This window comes from Equus asinus, chromosome 25 (genome assembly GCF_041296235.1).
Source record: "Equus asinus isolate D_3611 breed Donkey chromosome 25, EquAss-T2T_v2, whole genome shotgun sequence".
Taxonomy (NCBI): Eukaryota; Metazoa; Chordata; class Mammalia; order Perissodactyla; family Equidae; genus Equus; species Equus asinus.
Window position 1 is genome coordinate 13,224,021 of NC_091814.1, and position 19,958 is coordinate 13,243,978.

General features: G+C 35.2%; 1 protein-coding gene across 1 annotated transcript; it reads right to left on the reverse strand.

The window, feature by feature from the left end:
- Window positions 1-313: 313 nt before the first annotated feature.
- Window positions 314-18,311, reverse strand: HORMAD1 (HORMA domain containing 1). Its single transcript, XM_014865370.3, has 15 exons — window positions 18,238-18,311; window positions 17,327-17,389; window positions 16,503-16,647; window positions 15,104-15,167; window positions 14,637-14,673; window positions 12,797-12,817; window positions 12,505-12,531; window positions 10,917-10,984; window positions 10,221-10,372; window positions 8,274-8,533; window positions 6,308-6,374; window positions 6,150-6,226; window positions 5,332-5,415; window positions 2,627-2,698; window positions 314-995 (listed from the first exon to the last, which is right to left on the reverse strand). Exons 2-15 carry the CDS (start codon window positions 17,357-17,359, stop codon window positions 915-917), a joined length of 1,188 nt encoding a protein of 395 aa, XP_014720856.1. The 5' UTR covers window positions 17,360-17,389; window positions 18,238-18,311; the 3' UTR covers window positions 314-914.
- Window positions 18,312-19,958: the final 1,647 nt, after the last annotated feature.

Genomic DNA, 19,958 nt, shown 5'->3' on the forward strand with positions numbered 1-19,958 from the left:
CCAACGTTCTCTGTTAGTGCCCACTACTGGCAAACCCAAGGATAATGTATGTTTTTAGAATATGGCTGCTGAAACTGCAGGAGGCAAACAGGCCAAGTATTAAGTCCTCTTTTTCTAAAGCAAAGGAAACCATCAAGGCTGGAACCAGGTCCCAGGTTTCTCACTAAAAGCACAGCATCCTTCACACTATCACTCAAAAGTTCTAGGAAGTGTGCTCAACTCTTGCAAAATAACATCTACCAAAATGATCTCAAAATTAGTGTCTAAACATTTTCTGCTAATTAAATAAAAATGAGAAGTCATGAAAGAGTCTAGATGCTGAACAATATTTTATTTATGCTGCCAAAAATGCCAGACTTTAAAAATCAGTCATCATTTTGTCTTGCAGTAAAAAATATTAAAAAAAGTAAAGCATGAATTTTTAATTGTACATTATATATTATAATATTAATACACTATATCAAACTACCGAAGAACATTGTTTTAACACAATGACAAACAGCCAGTGAAAGGTATAGTTTTAACATAAGTAAAAAGTGAATTCCTTCCAAAATTTAATACAAAATAAACATTATTTGTTTCCAAAAATGGCATTAGAGGGCCTTAAAACAATATATGTTTAAAGGAAGTGTCCACCAAAATGGAAAAATAGATCAATATTGAATAGATAATGAACAGAATCAATTACGACACTGGCACTTATGGTTTTATTCAAAAGTTCTCTTGGATTTGTCTCAGATAAGATTAAGGATCATATGATAGTCAATTAAGAATTCATTTTAGTGTACTAACTGCTTAACACTACATATACGTTTTCAGAGGTAGGGCAAACACACCTTAAAATAGTTATATAGTGTCCTTTAGTTTAAACGTTGAGAAGAACTTTGCAAACATGCAGAAGAAAAAAACAATTTTTATATGTGTTCCTTTGGTTCACTAAACTTTCTTCTTTTCGGCACTGACTCTTGACTAGAAGAATCGAAGTGATGAAGGACCTGTCGAAAGAAAACAACTACTAAGAATAGAGATACTTTCCAGTTTAAAGGTCTTTAATTTTAGATCTTTTTCATGTCTCTGAGGTTTCTTTCTTTTTTTGTTTTTAAATTATACCTAGCATAGCTATTTCCTACTAAGATATGACACTTGGTTCTTTAAAAGTAGGATAAATTTTATTATTGACATATTTATATCTTCTGATGGCTGCTGACAGTATACACTTACAAAGTATAAGGTCTTCTTTAGGGTTGCTGGAATAGTTAGAAAGATAGACTTAACATTATGTCCTCAAAATAGTAAAATATTTTGGGGGGATAAGAGAGGAAAAAAGATTTAAAAATGAGCTGCAAGAAGAGAAACATTCTACCCTGGTACCAGTAGGATTTAAATCACGTTTTGTTTTTGTGTCCCTGGTATTTAGCAGTGCCTGACAGATATGGGACATTCAACACACACTTTTGAATGAATGGCAGAATGAATGAGGAAAATTCCTAACAAGATTCCCTGAGTTACTGAACTTTGATTTTTCTGGAAAAAACTCTGTAAGGATACAAATTGGATTATGATTTTGCAGACAAAAATCAAAGCTTAATACACTGGGGAAAATTACAAAACCTAACATATTAATGAAATGTCAGGTTATTCCATTCCCTTCTTAATATATGTAAATTGAGCATAGTATTAACCAACTATTTTGAGATTACTCCTTTAACATTTCATTTTTTAAAACAGTCTTAAGTTTCCAGTTGTCTAATTTAAACCTACTAATACTACTAAAAATTCTAGTTGAACAAATATATTTATCTCAAAAATGACAAATACATTATCTGATTTGGTAAAATAAGGTTCCAAATATAAAACAACTGTTACAGGATTTAGGTCAGGAAAATTTTTCTTTCTCCTAGGTACTAGGAGGAGATGCTATATTTTTAGGGAACATGTGAATTTGGTAACTTATCTTGTTTCTACTTTAGTTTTGATCTCTAGAAAGCTCACATGAAATTTGTGGCCTAGTTTTAGCTCTATATAAATAAGATGGCCTGAATATTCTTGTACTCTCATTTTCTCATCCTATTCATATTTTTCCTGACACTAATTTTCATTTATTTTATAAATTCCTCCAACTACTTCAAATCATTCATGGAATCAGATGGTAAGTATTTACATAGAAAAAATTAATAGGGGGCTGGCCCAGTGGCGCAGTGGTTAACTTCGCATGTTCCGCTTTGGCGGCCTGGGATTCGCCGGTTCGGATCCCAGGTGCGGACATGGCACCGCTTGACACACCATGCTGTGGTAGGCGTCCCACATAGAAAGTAGAGGAAGATGGGCACGGATGTTAGCTCAGGGCCAGTCTTCCTCAGCAGAAAGAGGAGGATTGGCAGCAGATGTTAGCTCAGGGCTAATCTTCCTCAAAAAAACTAAAAAACATTAATAAACCAACACAGCACATCTTATTTTAAAGTCACCCCGTTTTTTAGAAGCAAACATATTTAAATAAGATTTGGATATCAGAACTCTGAGGTATGTCTAGGGATATTATTATAGTTATCATTTTAAATTTAATCTATAGTAATGATATTCTGATACTTGCCATTTCGTTCAAGCTATAAATTATCATAAGACTTACTGTTTTCCCAGATTCAAGTTGACTTCTCTTCCGATTTTCTTTAGAAGTTTTTACTGGTTGATTTCCATTAGCCTCCACAAAGACAGAAAAATTTACTAATTGGTTATTTCTCCAAGAACAAGCAACACTTTATTTTTCAACTATAGGTAACTATATGCAGTTTTTAAAAAAACAGGTTTACCGAGATATAATTCAGATACCATACAATTCACCTATTTAAAAGTGTACAATTCAATGATCTTAAGTATATTCACAGAGTTGTGCAACCATGACCACAGTGAATTTTAGAACACCTTCATCATTCCAAAAGGAAACCCATACCCTTATAGCTATAAGTTTATTCCCCAACCTCCAACCAGCTCTAAGACCTTCTGTCTCTATAGAAATCCCTATTCTAGACTTTCCATGTAAACAGTCATATAATATGTGGACTTTTGTGACTGGCTTCTCTCACTTAGCATAATGTCTTCAAGATACATCCAAGTTGTAGCATGTGTCAATACTTCATTGTTTTTTATGGCTGAATAATATTCTATTGTATGGCTATACCACATTTTGTTTACCTGTTTGTTGATGGACATTTAGGTTTTTCCTACCTTTTGGCTATTGTGAATAATGCTACATATGCAGTATTTTAAATGAATAATGGATGACAACAAATTATTAGCTGCCATATTACTATTCTCGAAAAGGACATATTGCAGTCACTTGGCTAGCTCAGTCAGTAGAGCATGAGACTATTAGAAGGACACACTTATTTTCTGATACTTGAAATGTACTTTTCAATAATAGCCTCTTTTTTTTTTCAGTGAGGAAGATTGGCCCTGAGCTAACATCTGTGCCCATCTTCCTCTATTTTGCATGTGGGTCATCATCACAGCATGGCTTGATGACTGGTGTAGGTCTGTGCCCGGGATCCGTACCTGTGAACCCAGGCTGCTGAAGCAGAGGACATGAACTTAACCATTACACCACTGGGCTGGCCTCGTCAGTGATAGCCTCTTCAGTATATATACTATTAAATATTCTCATTTTTTGCCCTGTCCTAACCATAAGTCAGTCATGATACTCAAAATCAGGAGTACTTTGGTGAAGTGTTCATATCCAAAAACACGGGCAATTTCAGAAGTGAATTTATGTCCTCAAAGACTCTTAACGTTACAAGGAAATCTTGCCTAATAATTTTTTTTTTTTTTTAAAGATTTTATTGTTTCCTTTTTCTCCCCAAAGCCCCCCGGTACATAGTTGTGTATTCTTCGTTGTGGGTTCCTCCAGCTGTGGCACGTGGGACGCCGCCTCAGCGTGGTCTGACGAGCAGTGCCATGTCCGCGCCCAGGACTCGAACCAACGAAACACTGGGCCGCCTGCTGCGGAGCGCGCGAACTTAACCACTTGGCCACGGGGCCAGCCCCCCTAATAATTTTTTTTAATGCTTGCTTTTCTCCCTAATCCTAGTAAAGGATACTTATCCTAAATAGGAAGAACATTTTACTGTTAGAGCTACCAATTTTTGAAATTCTCTTCTCTCTTGCTTTCATCAGCATACTAGTTTGAATGCTACCTTCTGCCAGTTCTAACTTCCCATTGAGAAAGTGGGAAAAAAGGACACCTAAAAGTGGCACTACAATCAGTGGTGTGCCGGTAAATGTTTAACAACCAGTTCTCTGGGAGAAACAAATCCGGAGTTGAAGCATTTGCTGATTTCCATTCTTTGAATACTCTCATCATGTCCAATTTCAAGCTACTGACATGATGTCACTGAATTAGGAGTTGGAAAGAAATGCTCCAGCATACCACTGTTAGTGCGTGTTATTTGTTGCCTAACTTTGGATATAGTATTTTACATATTTTACAGAATGCTTTTTCTTCACCTCTGAATCTTTGAGAGCAACTTAAAGGTCCAAAATAAAATATGAATTTCTAATTAGTATAATTCAAACCAAAAACTAAAATAAAGCAATGGTCTTTTTGCTTAAAGACATGAGATTCATTTTATGTAAGATATATACAAAACATTCATTTTTAATGATAATCCATTTATAAGACAGAACATGGGAAAATTTTGGCGTTTTAGGACATTTCCTTGGGAGTCTGGATGATAGTGTCCTTCTCAAAGCCTTTCCTGGATTCCTCTCTCTAATGTACCTTTGGTAAAGCTAACCATTCTCTCCTTTGTGCCTCTATGTAGCCTATTCAGAGTGCAATTATGGCCCTATATCACTGCTTGCTGACCTCCAATTTCTAAAATTTTAGCTAAGAGCAGGAACTGTGTGTTATTCATGCTCTATCTCCAGCACATAGTAAAGTACCTGACACATAATAGGCGCTTACTAAATATTGGTGCAATAAATGAAGTATTAAAAAGCAAAACAGGGGGCCAGCCCCATGGCTGAGTGGTTAAGTTCACACACTCTGCTTTGGTGGCCCGGGGTTTGCCAGTTCAGATGCTGGGTGCAGACCTACACACCACTCAGCAAGCCATGCTGTGGTGGCATCCCACATAGAAGAACTAGAATGACCTACAAATAGAATATACAATTATGTACTGGGGCTTTGGGGAGAGAAAAAAGAAAAAAAAGAGGAAGATTGGCAACAGATGTTAGCTCAGGGTCAATCTTCCTACAGAAAAAAAAAAGCAAAATAAACTCACGTATGGGGAAAAATTACAAGGTTAGAATGGAAAACAAATCTAAGAAGACACTTACCATTTTATTTTGAAAGACTTTTCCACTTCTTGTTTTGCTTTCAGACACATCAAGTTCAGATGTTTTACTGACTAACTGCTCAACCTAGAAAATAATTACACAAAACCACATAACATAATAAAAACTTTTCACAACACAGTAATGGGGTTCGAAAATTCAGTAACATAAAATTTAGGGTCTTGTTATGTTGAGTTAATGAAAACCAATAATTTTGACTTGGTTCTTACCGTCACAAAAAGTGCAAACCTAAAGAAAGTGAAACAGACCCTGTACATGACTGATCATTCAGTAAGCTGAGAAAGTCCCAAATGATCACCAGACACTTACTCTTCTAGAAGATAAAACTTTAGCCCACTCTTGTTGGAGAGAGGGGCAGTGCAGAGGAAGGTGGACAATCATCAGTCCACTATTATTGTCAAGTTCATTTTATCTAAGGGTTATTTCAGAATTTTAATGTATATGGAAAACAAAATTAAACATGTTCTGCTCCAAGGCAACAAAAGTGTGTTATGTTCTCCATTTGTAAATACAAAGGCAGGTGGAATAAATAATTGCTTAAGATTCTATCTATCTCTGTAATTCTGAGATTTTATGAACAGTATTTAGGTTTATTACTAAACAAATCCACGAGTAATATACTCAAAACTTTTCAACATATAATTCCAAGATTTTGTTAATAAGCATTCTTAATACTTAATTTTCTTCTAAAAGATCTAGAATGTAATAAGAAAACCTGAGAAATAACTAAATAAGCACATAAGAAAGTTTTTTGAAAAAAAAAGCAAGTTAAAAGTGAGATGGAATTATCAAGTTTATACCTGAGAATGAGAAATTGAAAGATCTGGACTTTCTTTAGACCTCATAATTTCATCTTCCTCACAAACTAAACTTGGTTCTGTAGAAAAAAACAAAAGAGTTAAAATGGTATCAAATTGAATTGGAAGTGAATTAATGTACATTTTCATTAACTTCTTGCCTCCAAGTTCAGAAGATCCAGGGTTTTTTTTCTGCTCTTCCACTTTAGTTTCAATGTCAAAATCATCCTGCATAATTACATGAAGAAAAAGAATTAGACACATTTCACAAAGAGATTAAAACAACTGGGTGGAAGTATTTATAAACAAATTTGTTTTATGCGAAAGTTAAATATAACACTACAGCCACCTTACACTTGCTAGGAATAAAGCAGTCCTATAATTACTACAGCAAGGCAACTAGTTTATCCAGACAAAGTATAAAATACTGCTTTACTTTGCAGGGTTGCTTTAAGGACAAATGATAAAAATATACAACTTTCTCAAAAACGTATGATGGTTCTGAGAACATTTAGATCTTACTATCGTTTGAGGGCACTGAATTAGAGATGTTCACACAACAAGCTACCACTTCTGCAGCTCTGGAATTTCCATACTGATGTTAGCATGCACTCTGAATATGCTCCGCTCCTCTTCAAGGAGTTAGTGAAGAATAAACTCAGTCATGGTATGGTAGAAATGGCAACAGGTTTTTGTTTGTTTGTTTTTTTAAGATTGGCACCTGAGCTAACATCTGTTGCCAGTCTTATTTTTTTATTCTTCTCCCCAAAGACCCCCCCAGTACATAGTTATACATTCTAGTTGTGAGTGCCTCTGGCTGTGCTATGTGAGACGCCACCTCAGCATGGCCTGACGAGTGGTGCCATGTCCGCACCCAGGATCTGAACCAGCAAAACCCTGGGCCGCCAAAACAGAGCGTGCGAACTTAACCACTCGGCCACAGGGCAGGCCCCTAGCAACAGGTTTAATGTCTAATTTATAATTATTATTCTTTTGTGACATGTATCAAAGAGCTTTAAAGATTTTAAAGAATGCTACATAAATCCCAGCCGTGTTTGTTTATAAAGCGAGGCTAGGATTTAGGTTTTAGGAAAAAGATTTCTTCTTTGACTAAACTGGTTGAAAATTGAATTTTCTATTTGTAACGATGTGGCCACAGAGCCTAAATCAGAATATCAGTCTCTCTATATAAATACTGTGGTCATAATTTAGAATAAAATGAGAGGAGAGAAAACAAACATGAGACTAAAAAACAATCACGCTGGGGCCGGCCCGATGGCACAGCGGTTAAGTTTGCATGTTCCGCTTCCTGGCGGCCCAGGGTTCACCAGTTCGGATCCCAGGTGTGGACATGGCACCACTTGGCAAAAGCCATGCTGTGGTAGGCGTCCCACGTATAGAATAGAGGAGGATGGGCATGGATGTTAGCTCAGGGCCAGTCTTCCTCAGCAAAAAGAGGAGGATTGGCAGTAGTTAGCTCATGGCTAATCTTCCTCAGAAAAAAAACCCAAACATGTTAATGATAAAAGATTTTCTGGGAGTGAGGCAACAACAAAAAAGCTTTTTTAATACTTCTATTCATCCATTCATTCAACTAATACTGAGAATACAGACTGTAAATCTAAGTGCTAGGCACAGGAGGATTACAAAGATGAACAAGACCCTTTCCTGCCTTCCAGGACCTTCCAGGCTGGACAGTGATTTTCCAGGTCCTGAAGAAATTCAAGCAAAGGCTGACCTGAGCACCTAGTAGGGACATCGTAGAAAGGTTTCCAACATTACATGGTGGGATTGGAGCAGATCAGTGGTTTTCAAATTGTGCTTCAGACCAACGGGTTTCCTCAGAGTCGACCATGAAGGGAGGTGAGGTGGTGAGTGGCTGGGCCTCCAGAACCATTCCCTGCTTCATTCAGAATAGTTGCGCTTTTAAATTTCTAAGAATAATGTTGTTTGCACCAAGGTAAAAAGTTTTAAAACCACAAGACTATACCTTCTTTACGGTCCCAACCTTGAGTTTATTATTATAATACAGTACTTACACAAATATTAATGAGAGCTATTAAAGTCCTCAGAATTGAGTCAAACATTTGTTATTACTGTAATTTATAACTCTTTAAATATACTTACATTTATATAATGCTCCTGTTCATCTTCTAGATCATCTTTGTCCATGAGAATTTTTTGAAGTGGTGTTTTTAATTGTTTTGGTAATAACATAGCTGAATCAATATTTTCCATTCGTTCTTTCTCAGTAGTCACTTTTACTTTGAACGTGTGAAAAGGTGTTGGAACTTCTCCCACATTTAAGTACATAGGCTCCCCTTCAAATATCACTCCTTCACAATTACCATCCTTAAAACCGGGAGGCTGGTAATCTGGGGGTGTAACTGCAAAAAACTAAGTATAAACTGTGCTGTTCATGAAATCAAAGAAAATATAACAGTAATAATAATATTAGTATTATAAAAATATACGCAGATTGAAGAAATTTCAAATGGTATAGAAGGGCATATAATAAAAAGTAAAAATCAGTCTTCTTCTATCTCCAAGTTCCTATTTTATTCCCTAAAGGTAACCTTTTTTTTCCCTTCACTTGACCAGTGTGTGACCTTGAGGAAATTATTTATCATCCTTGATTTGGTTTCCTCATATGTCAAATGGGGAAAATAACAGTACCTACTTCATGGGTTCATTTAATTCAAATGAATTAAAGCGTGTGAAATGCTCAGAACAGAACTGACACACAGTAGTTATTCAATAAACATTGTTATTATTGTTGTTGCTTCATGTTTCTCTAGAAGATATTATGCATGTAAAATATAATAATATTTTATCTCCTTAAAAAAAACACAAATGAGATCATACTGTTTGGTACCTAACTGTTTTTAATATCTCTTTTAAATCTGTTTTTACTATTTCTTGGATAATTTATCAGCACATTTTTAACAGCTTGCACAGTATTCTATTATATAGATGCACCATAATTTATTTGCCCAATCCTCCAATGAAGGACACTCAAGGTTGTTTGCAGTTTGTTCCTTTTTTTTTTTTCATAAAGAAGATTGGCCCTGAGCTAACATCTGTTGCCAATCTTCCTCTTTTTGCTTGAGGAAGATTGTCCCTGAGCTAACACTTGTACCAACCTTCCTCTATTTTTTGTATGTGGGATGCTGCCACAGCACGGCTTGATGAGTGGTGTGTAGGCCCACACCTGGGATCCAAACCTGCAAACCCTGGGCTACCGAAACAGAGTATGCGAACTTAACCACTATGCTACTGGGCCAGCCCTCAGTTTGTTCCTATTTTAACCAAGGCTATAATGAAAATTCTTATAAACATATAACCTTGCATATTTGTGTACGTATATTCTCAAGATACTTTTCTAGCCATAGAATTTCTGGATTAAAGAGAATGTGCATTTAAAATTTTGATACTGCCAAACTGGGGCGGCCCCGTGGCCGAGTGGTTAAATTCGCGCGCTCCGCTGCAGGCAGCCCAGTGTTTCGTCGGTTCGAATCCTGGGCGCGGACATGGCACTGCTCGTCAGACCACGCTGAGGCAGCGTCCCACATGCCACAACCAGAGGAAGCCACAACGAAGAATACACAACTATGTACCGGGGGGCTTTGGGGAGAAAAAGGAAAAAATAAAATCTTTAAAAAAAAAAAAAATTTTGATACTGCCAAACTGTCCTCTAAAAATGTTGCGTCTATATACATTCCCTCAAGAGTATATAAAAGTGCCTGCTTCTCCTTACACCCTTGCCAATAATGTGTTTACAAGTTTTACTGCTCTGACAAGTGAAAAATGGTATCTCACTGTTTCATTTCTTTAATTATAGGTGAGGTTGTACCTCACATGGATATCTTCATGTTACTGGAGAAGTTTGTGTATATTTTAAAGCCTAGTTTTTCAAATCTTCCTTTTTCAAATACTGATATTAAATGTAAATTTTAGAATTAAAAAATATATAACAATTTCAATGCTTAAAAACATTTGGAATGGAAACCACTTGTCTCAATAATAATAAAACATGCAGGTACCAACTAAAACAGAATGTACTGTAAAGAATACCTTCATCATAGTAAAAAAGTTTCATGGTCAAACAAACATCATTAGGTAAAGGTCCCAGATTTTGCATTAGAACATAAATCTTGCGAATGAGGAGAATACTTGCTTTCTTGGTGTCAGCAGATGACATACTAGATTCACTGTTTTGGTTTTTACTAGAAGAGAATCACACATTAATTTCTTTTATGACACCCATGACTGCTAATAGCATAACTTCATATTTTAGTATTTGAGATTCTTATTCCTATTACAGCATTAAGTTGTTAAGCTGAAAGTTACCATAAAATGTGTTTTAATGTCATTAGAAAAAATTTAATTTCACTAATATCACTGTTAATATCACTATTATAAACTAACTTAATTTTACATAAATTAAATATGCATTTTATATAAGATGTTTAAAGGATTACACATCTTTAATGTTTAAGTTAAATTAAAATTGTTTTAATCATATGTCTAATCACTCAAGCATACAATAGCTTTCCTATTCTTTGGCTCTGTTTCACAATTAAAATTGTATATCATTAGCCACAGAATCCTGGCTTGCAGCTACTCCAAGGACATTTTGTACAGCCACACCTTGAGGGTTAATTGGGGATGTCTGACAAGTTTCAGAATTGATCCTGAAGTTTAGCTATTTGGTGTCAATACGAGTAAAATGGTAATCTATAACACAAAAAGAAAACTATAGAACAATACCTTATGAAGTCCATGATTGGTCCATTACTGGTGTATTTGAATTTAAATTGGTAACATTCTGAGATTGTCTTAAATAAAAAACACTGCAGTTATGCATATGATACACAGTACTGGCTGCAAAGTAGCTATATACTGCTTTTGTACATAACATATTAATATATATTTAGTAATTCTTCTGCCATGTTAATCACTATTGGTCCATGGAAACTTTAGAGTCCTAATAGTCAATTCCCATGGTTTTGGATTTGGGGCTTCAGTCTGGGAGAGATATTTATTCCTCCACTCGTTGTAATGTATGTTATATACACCAGAGGGAAGGAACTCTTTAACAGGCAGGTAAAGGAGGCGGCATATCTCATACTTTGGCAGAATGGAAGCACAGGGCTTAAGTCCTTGCTATTCTGTAACCACAAGCAAGTCATTTAAGCCTTCTAAGTCTCAGTTTCCCAGATAATAAACTGAGTTGAAAATAGTACCTATTTCCTTGGTGGTTGTGAATATTTATCTAATCGGATCATTTGTACACAGCCCTTAATAAAGTGCCTGGCATACCAAGCATTGAATAAACAGTCTATCAGCAAGATGCTCTTTCACTGAAAGAAAAAATGTGCCACTGTAAAACATCAGAAAATAAACGAACATTTTTTGAACAGTCAGTTTCCAAACAATCAACTAATTCACAGCCTTTGCCCACATGATTTTCTTTGTCACTATGGACATACACTAAGCATTAATTGCAGGCATGAGTATCAAAGAGAAGACACATTCCCATCCTTGTGAAGCTTTACTATTTTCATTGCTTTCTTTACATTTCAGTGCTCACACAGGGATAGGGATCAGCTCTTGCTTTTTTAAAATCTGCTTCTCCATGACTGAATGAAATACTACATTGTAATTGCTACAGTGTGATGGTTAAGCACCCAGATCATGAACAGGCATTCTTAGGTCCAAATTCTGGCTCTGCCACTATGACTTTAGGCAAGAAACCTTGTGTCTAGGTTTCCTTACCTATAAAGTGAAGATGATGATGGCAGTTACCTCATAAAGGCTGTGATGGATGAACGAGATAATGCTCATAAAGCCCCAAAGAACAGAGCCTAATATATAGCAAGCACTCGATAGATCTTTCCCCTTTGTTTCCTGTCTTCTAGTTTTCCCTTTCATTTTTTGTAATCCCCTCTTTCCTTTAACAGCCAAATGAACAGGTGGATGTGACTGGATTGGGATGAATATTCAAAGTTTAAGGATGTGTTTCTTATTTCTCTCAAACTCAACCCCTTTCATAATTCTATAAAAAGAATATTGTAAAGAACCAGAAATCTGAAGATTTAGGTTATTTCTAATGGTTTGTGGTTTTATAGCCTAGGATCAGTCACATAATCTCTCTGTAGTAAGTGTATTAATCTGTTTAAAGATAACAAGTCCTGTCTTAGCTCAAAGAAGCCTTTATGAGGTTGAAATGCGAAAATACACGTGAAAGTGCATTGATTAAAGCACAATTAAATGTATGAGATATTATTATATTATAATTTTATGTTATTTTTAGATATTAGAGGCATTGTTTCTTTACTAACTTAAGCACATTTACCTGAGGGTCTTCTGGATCGGTGTACACCTATTTAAAAATAATTTACAATTGAGTTATATAAGGCTAAGTATTCAAGAAGAACTAAATTGGATCTTTAGATTAAACTCTGAAATGAACTCGGCAAACACAAACAAAACCACCCCCCAAAGTATTAATTTGTTACGTTTTTTCCATTGAATAGATCAGTTAATTGAATAAAGTGACAATCAATTGATGGTTTTAGTATTATTTAATTAAGCAAGGCTGAATGTGACAGTCTTTAAAGAAGAACATATAATTTAAGAATACTTACAGCTAGAACAACCATCCTTAGCTGAAATACAACAAAGAACAAAAATCTTACTTTTATTCTATAGAATATTTTTCCTGATAAATCATAAGAATTCTTTGTCCTATTTCAGTATTAATTCCTAATAAGAAGTAATCTTGCAGAAAACAGACTTCATATGATGCATATAAAGCAATATCGTACATTTCCTTCTCTATTCTCCAAAATATCAGTTTCTAGTTGACGTACTGAAGGTCGAGATTCAGATCACTGACTTACGCAAACAGGGCATTACTGCCAATTACAGGGAAAATATATATTGTGAAGTAACACATTAAACTTTGCCAGTATGAGAACCAATTTTGAAAACAGAAAAAGAGTTCAGAGCCCTGCTCATTTAATAAAGAGAAGAGGCTTTGGAGACCAAATGAATAGAGAATCACAGGAAATCACTCACTCTAGTAGTCTGCCAAAAATCTAAGAGGCATCTTTGATTTGGATCTTTTCTTATACTCCACAACCAATCCATCAACAAGTCTAAGCAGTTCTACTGCCAAATATATCCTGAATCTTTTCATTTTTCTCTTCCTCTGCCATCTTGGTCTAAATCACCATTATTTTCCACGAGTACAGTAGTAATGGATTAAGTGCTATTCTCCTAATTCCAATCTTGTTCTCCTTCTACATTCTCTTAATAGCAGTTAGAGTGATTTTTCTTTTAATTTAAAATGTAAATCAAATGATGTTACATTTCTATTTAAAACCTTCAAATGACTTTTATTTGCACCTAGAATAAAATTCAAACTCCTTACCTACACAGCCCTGAATGCTCTGGCCCTGCCTGTCTCCCCAGGCTCATCTCATGCCACTCTCCCCGCTGCTCATTGCACTTCAATCATACTGGCCTTCTTTTTGTTCCTTGGACTCTCCAAGCTCCATTCCAGCTCTGTATCTGCTGCTGTGCTAGGAATATCCTCTCCCCAAAATCAATGCCTGGCTGGTTCCTTCTCATTCAAGTCTTAGCTTTAATGTCCCCTCCTCAGAGAAGCTCCTCTGACCACCTCATCCAAAGTTACCTCACCTCTACAATTGTCACAGACTTTTTCTAAATATTTTAATGACATTTAACACTATTGGAAATTATCTGATTTACTTGTTTTATTGACTCCTTTCCCCCTAAGAAGGGACTCTCTTTGTCTTGTGGACCACTGTTAGCTTACCCAGCTCCTACCTAGAATATGTGCCTACCACATAGCAGGCACTCAATATTTAATGAATATTAAATATTTATGCCTTAATGAGGGAGGTCAGTGACTATGAATAAAATTTTATCTTTTTCACAATTTTGTTTAACTTCTTTATGTATGTTGATGTAAACACATGCTAAGTATACAAAAAGGCTTATGATCTATAGTAAATCCTTATTAACTGAAATTTTACTAATTCGGAATTTGTGACAATTTAATAACCTAGACTACATGGAGATTATTTTTGAACTCTCATGAAGAAAAAATTTATTAAATTGTTAGTATAAACAAGATTGTAGAAGGCACGTGAAACTAATGAAGGAACTATTTAAAAAGATTTTTTAATTTATTAAGTTTTTATAAGTTAATATGTGTTATTAATACAAATGAGTGTTAATTAACCAAAACTGGCTTGGCAAAATTTGTTAAGTATGAATTCTATTAGCTTTAAATGAGTTGAAGATTAGTCTTTAAAATATTCAAGTGTTCAGACTTTTCAGCAATTTGGACTGGCTTATGCCCAAGTTAGTTTAAATTAATATTTTACTTCATGGTAACTGCTGTTACATTGTAGAACACAAACTTTAGAAAAAAAGGATAAAGAGATATTGACTTACGTATTTTTTCTGTAAAGCATCATAACATCCTAGCATCCTAAAAAATAATCAAGGTTTCACTTTTAGACTGAATCCATTTCCAGAAAACAGTTCTTTTAATAAATCTCCATACTATCTTACTACTAAATAATACAAAATTTTCTTATTAAAGCTCCCTTCTTATAACCAGCTTAAAATAATAAAACGAACAACATGGCAGAAATATAAAACATTGCTAGGGGATGGAAGGGAAGATACAAAATTTCTGACAACTATTTGTGAGGAACAAAAGGAAATGAAGCCTGCTCACATGTAACATGAAATAAAGGAAAATTTTAATGCAAAAATTCAAAGACCTGCAAAAACGGTATTCAGTGTTAAAAGGGGAATTACTAAAATTGGGTTAGACATTGAAAGGTTTCTAAGGTACAAAAAAATGTGATTTAAGAAAAAAATAACTTTGTATCACTAGGTATTCTTTTACTTACCACTTCACCAACTGTGTAGATCCTGGACAATTTTTATCTTCTCTCAGAATTTTGACACAAAGATCTAAACAAAAAAAATGATATAAATATAGAGCTTAAGATTAGTAAACATCTACAAATTTTAAATAAAGATTATTTTCTTCAGCTGTGTATTATGGGTATATTATTAATGGCAATAAACTTCCAGATGACTAATATTAATATAATTAAAGGAAGAAAGGTTCTATGGAAACAAATAATCTTTTTATCCTTATATAATGGTTTCATGCTATCGTTATCCAAGAGTCTTAGAATATTTGCTATAGACCCTTATCCCAGCAAAATACTTGTAAAAGGCCAAGAAGTTAACTGGCTATCAAAGATAGAGTCCTGCAAAGAAGCAACATGTGATACAGTGGAAAGGACCGAGAAGATCTCTCAGTCTCAGGTTTCTTATCTGAAAAACAAGGATAATATCTAACTCATAGGCCTGTAATATGAATTAACAAGATATCATGCATAACATAGCACTTAACATATTGCCCAGCACATATTGGCACACAATATTACATATAATATTATGTATATATTATGTTTTGGGCAATAAGTTATTATTGTAGTATAAACTGGCTGTATTATCTTTACTTCCTTAAAATAACACAAAAACATACAGTACCATTGTACACAGCTGTAAATAATAGAATATTTTAATCTATTTTCTTAGTCTTTCTAAGACTAATGTCAGGTGAAATTATGCTTGAGAAACTGAGGAAAACTTTTATGATTACAAGCTTTCCAAGGTATTGAATATACTTTTAAAAAAAACCACTTAGACGTCCACGCAAAAACTTGTACATGAATGTGACATTATTTCTAACAGCCAAAAAATGAAAAAAACTCAAATGTTCATCAACTGACGAATGTATAAATAAACTGTGTGGAATATTATTCAGCAATAAAAAAGAATGAAGTACTAATCCATGCCACAATATGGATGAACCTTGAAAACATTATGCTAAGGAAAGAAGTCAGTCACAAAAGACCACATACTGTATGATTCCATTTATATGAAATGTCCGGAATAGGCAAATCCATAGAGACAGAAAGCAGATTGGTGATTGCCTAGGACTCGGGAGGTTGGAGGAAGTAAAGAGTGAATTAATGGGTGTGGGGTTTCCTTTTGGAGTGATGAAAATGTTCTAAAATTTACGGTGGTGATGATGGCTGCACACCTCTTTGAATATACTAAAAATCACTGAATTGTGCACTTCAAATGAGTGAATTGTCAAGTACGTGAATTATATCTCAATAAAGCTGTTATTAAAAAACCAAAATCTCTAAATCAAAAACGGTAGTTTCAGAGCAAGCCAAAATAAAAATAACATGTTTAAAAAACGTCTGAAAATAAACACTACATTACCATCTAGATATCTTGTTCCATAAGCACATTCTGGAAATATTCCTCTCAAATACGTGATGCAGGATACTGAAACTGCAAGGAGCCTCTTCACCAACACCAAAGATTGCTGCTCAGTCGATATCTTATTGGGAAATACCAGTGCACTCTAAATTCAAGGGAAATTAACACATTTTATCTAGATTTATTAAAAATAAAGTTTTCCTTAACTCAAAATAGATCTAATTTTGCCTACGTACTGTACTCTCCCAAACAGTTCCTAACCATAGTGGTTAGGAATCCCCAGAAAGTTGGCGTGGCTTCCAAGACGTGAGGATGTTCTCAGGGTAGCACCCTAAAGGTAACATGTAACAAGGGCTTAAGAATTGTGTTAAAAATCCCCTTGCAGGTTAACTGTCTGTAAATGCATAATACATAGATGGATAACATCGATTTTCTATTTAGTCACTGACTAGGTTTAACACAGCTAACTGTAAGGCAAGACCCATACAAGGACGACAATTTTATCTTTGTGGGGCACGGACACTCATTTTCTAGGAGTGGACCGCTATGAATAATAATTTCATCAAAGTAACAGAAAAGTCTTCATTAATACCTCATGGAAATTGAATTTGAACCAGTAATTTAAAGCAATGCATCAAACATCCAACAGAATTCTCCATTAATTTAAAATAGTTTAGCAAATATCTTCATTTCTTAAAACATGGAGTGTCCTGATATCATTAAGCCCTCCAACAGTTGACTCTTTCAAATATAAAAACTATCGAGACTTCAAGAATCAATAAAATTAGTTAAATTAAAATATATTAAAACACAAGAAATCATACCATGGAGGTTCTCTGCAACTGTGCAGTGGCCATCTTCTGATAAAGGATTTTCTTTAATTCAACCTTGTGACACAAATATAAACTTTTAACTTTATATCTTATTCTTATCCCTAATATTCTAGTTTACTACATGTCAAGTCAGACAGAATTTTATATGAAAAAATCGGAGGATTTCTTAAAATGGTATCTTCAAAAATGCAGAGATTCATTTTGCTGTACAACTCTTGAGAAAGGTCCTAACTTTAAGCTATTTAACTAGCAAGCCTCAAATAAATGGGTTGAGAAAGTTCCTTAAAAGACCTTTTCAAACAAAGCATAATCTTCTATTTTTCTTCACAATATTTAAGCTCTGACAACACTACACGGTAGGTATTAAGTAAATGAACACTCGCCTCAACCCGCCCCGCCAAACCCTTTAAAATAATCTTTCAATTTTTGCTTTAAATTTGTAGTTTCCAAATAACTGAATCAGGTAACTTTCTCTCACTGAACGTTAGCACGGCGCTGGATATAACATAGAGTCTTACTTTGTAAAACAAAAATAAAACAGCAACTGAAAATATTCTAGATTTTTTTTTCTGGCTGATTCTGATTCTCAGTGGTAACTGATATTTTGACGTAAGTTTCCTTTTTTTTTGGTCCCAATTTCATTTTCTTAATCAGACAATTCAACTGGAAGAGTTCATAGAAGCGTCTTTTCACCGTGAACGTTTAAATTTATCCGGATGAGGCCTGGGCTAGACGCCACAGTTAACCCGGTCTCAAAAGCCTCTCGTGAAAAATAAGTAGGTATACATTTTCTTTCCCTGAACCTTTTACCATTAAGAGGTTAAGAAACTTAAAAGTAGGCGGGAGCGACAGAAAAGAGATTAAAAAGCGAAAGAAGAGAAACAAGCACATATATGTATTACGTAAAGTCCGAGGACCAGGCGCAAGCGACCAGGAAAGCCGCACGACACAGCACGCCCTTCGCTCGATGCGCATGCGCCTGCCTTCAACGATTGCCTACGGAGGCGCGGCAGTAGCCTTTTGACCCCCGGTCGAGGTCACCTTTCCCGCCAAGAGCAGCGCAAGGCACGCCGGGAAACCCAAGAGCCTGCGGGGCACGTCTCAGTTAGAAGAGCCAGATGCCAGCAGGGGAAGGTTAAATAATTGCTTGTGCAAAGCCTTCCTGATATAAATAGCCTCCCTACAGTGACCAAGGCGTTCTTGACCACTTAATTAATCACATTAATTTCTGATTGTTTTCTGACTTTTGATTTTGGTATTGGATCTACTACATATTGCATTCCCACCTTCCTGTGTCTTCAGGAAACCAGTTGCTCTAGCAGTCTCCTACTTAGATATTTCTACTGTGCTAAGTCTATGGGGACCACAGATTGCTTTGAATGTAATTAATGTATCATTTAGAAACAAAATAATAAAATCAGAGCTCGTAGGTTGTTGGAGATTGTCAAGTAGTACAAGCTTCTTAGGTTACAGATTGTTATATATCCAAGTTGTGTTACTAGTGTAAACATATTGTACTTATTCATAAGCTTTCATTCATAACAGGTATGTCTGCATTACCTGTTAGAAAACAGCTACCGCAGATGTGAAAAGATTTGCCTAGAGTCCATTAGGAGAGGAATGAAGACTAGAACTCTGTTTTCAGGGTCAAAGATAGTGAAAATCCCCTGGTCTAATAATTATTTTGCTTTATATTTCTCTCACATTTTGAAGTTTGCAAAGGGCTTTCACAGTCACTATCTTATTCTACCTTACTCTTAGTTTGCTTCTTCCAAACCTTGTGAGGGAGACACAAAAATTACCCCTATTTTAGGGATGAGAAAATCAAGTCAGGCAAAGTTGGTTTCCTGGGATCACAATTAATTTCAACATTGGCAGAGGGGGAGCCGCCACACCACCTAATGAAGATATATTAAGTTGGTGATATAGTGCTTTATATTAAATTTATTTTTCAGCCATTAACTAAAGAGAAGAGAAAAATATATGAAATAGTAAATAGCTCATCTGTGAATCATAGAATAATAATAATGCTGTAGGGGAGGAGTAATTTCTCCTCTACCTTCTTAGGGTCTCTACCTGGGCCCACAAATTAAATTGACAGAAAACAGGTTAACAGGAGAAAAGCATACAAGTTTTAAACTTTTTTTTTTACACGAATATGGGAGTCTTCACAAGAAAAATGAAGACCCTTCATTGAAGGGGAGCAAAGTTGAATGTTTATATACTGAACTGGACAAAGAGTAGTAAATTGTGAAACAGTGACAAGGCAAAAGGGCTTGGAATAGGGTAGTTATTTAATGAGTGGAGAAATGACTAGGAAAATAAGGGTTAGTTTAACAAGGTTTGTTTGTACAGATTTCTCTTGGCCTCAATTTCACATCCTTGATGATAAGAATGTCTCTTTCCTTCTCGTATAGGGAAGACATCTTTCACATGGAATTTCATCTCCTGCTTTTAAGAAAAAGAAGGAAGATCAGGATGTCTTTGCAGCTGCTGTTTTTCAAATGCCTTTAACTCAAAATAGTATGCCAGAATGGCGTATTTTGGGGTGGTGTGTTATGAACACCTTCAATGCTATCACTAACTACTGATTTAACCAGCTAGATCATGACTATATTTTGAG